The 3,208-nt window shown below is 35.6% G+C and overlaps 1 protein-coding gene across 1 annotated transcript; it reads left to right on the plus strand.

The window, feature by feature from the left end:
• On the plus strand, positions 195 to 2,227 carry LOC104729681. Its single transcript, XM_019233462.1, has 5 exons — positions 195 to 272; positions 370 to 417; positions 587 to 640; positions 1,181 to 1,243; positions 1,369 to 2,227. Exons 1-5 carry the CDS (start codon positions 195 to 197, stop codon positions 1,966 to 1,968), a joined length of 843 nt encoding a protein of 280 aa, XP_019089007.1. The 3' UTR covers positions 1,969 to 2,227.

A 3,208-nucleotide genomic window follows, 5' to 3' on the forward strand; every position in this document is an offset into this window, starting at 1 on the left:
AAAAAAAAAAAAAAAAAAAAAGACATGATAAATTTTTCTGTTGTGAAAGTCTTCCAAAATTAGTGTCATCTTCATTTAAAAAACAAGTGACCCCATTTAGTCTCCACAGGAAGAAGAAAAAACCACACCTTTTTCCAAACCCTCTTAAAACCCTCCGGGTAAAGAATCACACCCTAGAAAGCAAAATCTCGAGAATGGCTTCATCGCGCCGTCGTAGCTTCCTCCCTTTGCTGAGAGCTCTAGAGCATCAGAGTGGAAGAAACCCTAACATGGTGATGTGTTACAAAAAAGATTCAAGCTTTATGTTCTCTTTCTTTTGGTTGGTTTTTTTTTTAACAGTTCTAACCTTTCTCCTTCTTATTGTTGCAGATGACATCAAAGTCGATAACTTTGTATCAGCCCAAGACATTGCTCCCTGTAAGTGTCCCTTTCCTTGGATCTCTCATTCAAAGACTTGTTAAATTAGATTTGTTTTAGTTCATGCGCTCTCTGCAATTTGCTGCTCTCCTCTCTCTTTATGTCATTATACCTAGGGTCCCAAATAATTAGGTCTTAATGAGACATCACATTCTCTATATCTCTACAGCTTCCAGCAAGCAAAACTGGGTGGATCTCGAGCTTCTACCAGCCCAAATTCCCTGTAAGTCTCCTCTATTCACTTGTATTTTATTTTGGTATCTTTGCTTATGAGAATTTGATCTTTTGGTTGGTGTCAGTTAGATATATGATGTATTTTACTTGAAAAACATTTAATTATTACTGCTGCTGCTCTTGTTTATTCTAGCTGACTGCTTTGTCCTGTGTGTTTTAGTAAATGCCCCTTTCCTTGAATCTCTCGAGATTCAAGGACTTGTTATACTAGATTTGTTTTAGCTAGATCATGCTCTCCTCTCCCTTTATGTCATTATTATACCTAGCTAGGGTCCCAAGTAATTGGTCTTAATGAAACATCACGCAAATTCCCTGTAAGTGTCCTCTATTCTAGTTAGATATATTTTACTGACTTGCTTTGTCCTGTGTGTTTTAGTAAATGCCCCTTTCCTCGAATCTCTCATTCAAGGACTTGTTAAACTAGATTTGTTTTAGTGCTCTCTGCAATTTGCTGCTCTCCTCTGTCTTTTATGTCATTATACCTAGGGTCCCAAGTAATTGGTCTTAATGAAACATCACATCTCTACAGCTTCCAGCGAGCAAAACCGGGTTGATCTCTAGCTCTGTATCTTTTTATCAGCCCAAATTCCCTGTAAGTCGCACTGTTCACTTGTGTCTTTGCTTATGAGAATTTGATATATGTGTTTTACTTGAAAATCTTCATACGGCTAATTTAATTATTACCGCTGCTGCTCTTGTTTATTGGTTTTTCTGTAGGTCAAAGGTTTTTCATCAAAAAGTGGCAATGGATCCAAGGAGGAGGATGATGGATACAAGTTCAATGAAACCCCTCAAGAGACATGGTTCAAGTTGGCTAAAATTTATGCAAGAAGAATGGTGTATGTCTTGGTGAAAAAAGCTTTTGAGAAGAGGAAAACTTCATTGATGAAGTTTATGACCAAGTATGAAGAGAAGAAGAATAGGCTTTTAAGAGAAGCTAAGGGAATTGAGGGCATAGGAGTAGAGGTGGTGGAATACAGTTGCTTCACACAGGCCTGTAGAGATTTTGCTGATCTCTACACTCCAATCATCACTTGGTTGGTTTTGGGCTGTGTAACTGTCACCACCTTTGGTTTGGGAACCTACAGTGACTGGAAATTGCAGAGAGAGGTAGATAAACTCTGGAAATTGCAGGAAGAGGCAAATAAACTCATGTCAGAGACATCAGCCAATATTCTTGACTCCATGTATGAAATGGAGAAAGAATACTTGAAGGATCTGGGAGAGTTGGAGGAAAAGTTCACAAAGATGTTGGAGGAGAAGTTCAGAGAGATTTTGGAGGAGATAAACAGGGAAGCATCCAAAAAACCTAATTAGTGTGAGAGAGGGCCTTAGCTTTTGTCGGTGTATTTAAGCCCTGATTTCGTGAATTATAAGGGTTTTCTCTTTATGAAATAACATTAATCTCGTTTCTATGTCTCTTTTATCTTCTTCTAATGACCTCGAAACTGATAAAAACCAAATTAAAAAGGCCTCAATGTGGCTAGTTGTTTTGTTCCTCTTTGTTTGTTCTGTTTTCAACACAGATATTGGTAAGAGAAGTGAATGTAAAGATCGTGGTGTTTCATTTTTTCAACAGACAGAACTAATTCATCATCCCTCATGGACTTTAAGACTCACTTTTGCAGCTTGTTCGTTTGCTGAACAGTTTGATCAGTTGGGTTTAGTTGTCTTGATCCATAAATACAACTTTTACATCTGTTTAGCGCAATAAGAGATATACACCCATCAATTTCCATTCATCTTTTTGGAATTATGAAGAATCCAGAAAAGTTTGCATATTTCACTGCTGCTTCAAGCTGGTCAGCAAATGAANCGAGGTATAACATACAATGTACATTAAGTTGATTCAAATGGCGGTTCAGTTTCCATTAATCTTAATCACAAAACTCTATTTAATAGGAATAATTCTGTCAGTTTACAAGAAAACCATTTCAATTTCATTTCCATTTAACAAGAGTTAAGCTAGCAATTTTGGTAAATTTACACCATGATTTAACAAGAGTTAAGCTAGCAATTTTGGTAAATTTACACCATGAGGTATATAAAGGAACACATAATTTTGAGCCTAATAGTCATTAGTGGCATGTACCCTGTCTAGTTGATTTTTTTCTCTCTTTGTGTGTGTTGTGGATATGTTTATTATTATTATTGTATTAGTGATAGAAAAAATGTAATCTTAATTTAGTATGGTTGATGTCGTTACTACTATTCTCAATTTATTATAACTCGAGGTTGAGGTCTTGCTTGCATGTATTACACGCGATACTCTTAAACTAACATTTCTATATTAAATTTGTCATGTTTAATATATAACCCTAAGTAATTTCTTCCTCTGCCGGCGTAAGGCATATTTAGTAATTACAGTCTCTCTCTTTTTTTTCGTCATATGTAATTACAGTCAATAAGTGTCTTGTAGTGGTATAGATTACATCTAATACTTATTAGACGACCAGTTTAAATTCTAGTTACATGCATAGACTAGTTTTGATTAAAAATGTTATGATACTGATCATATATAATAAAACTTCACAACAATTCGTAATCTAACATATAT

The sequence above is a fragment of the Camelina sativa genome, chromosome 12 (genome assembly GCF_000633955.1).
Source record: "Camelina sativa cultivar DH55 chromosome 12, Cs, whole genome shotgun sequence".
In the NCBI taxonomy this organism is placed as follows: domain Eukaryota; kingdom Viridiplantae; phylum Streptophyta; class Magnoliopsida; order Brassicales; family Brassicaceae; genus Camelina; species Camelina sativa.

What these genes read in the sequence shown, in the direction of transcription:
- LOC104729681 (XM_019233462.1), top strand. Translation starts at nt 195, where the DNA reads ATGGCTTCATCGCGCCGTCGTAGCTTCCTCCCTTTGCTGAGAGCTCTA. An exon ending in TCTACCAGCCCAAATTCCCT is followed by an intron (nt 641 to 1,180) that starts GTAAGTCTCCTC and finishes ACATCTCTACAG; the next exon opens with CTTCCAGCGAGCAAAACCGG. An exon ending in TTTATCAGCCCAAATTCCCT is followed by an intron (nt 1,244 to 1,368) that starts GTAAGTCGCACT and finishes GTTTTTCTGTAG; the next exon opens with GTCAAAGGTTTTTCATCAAA.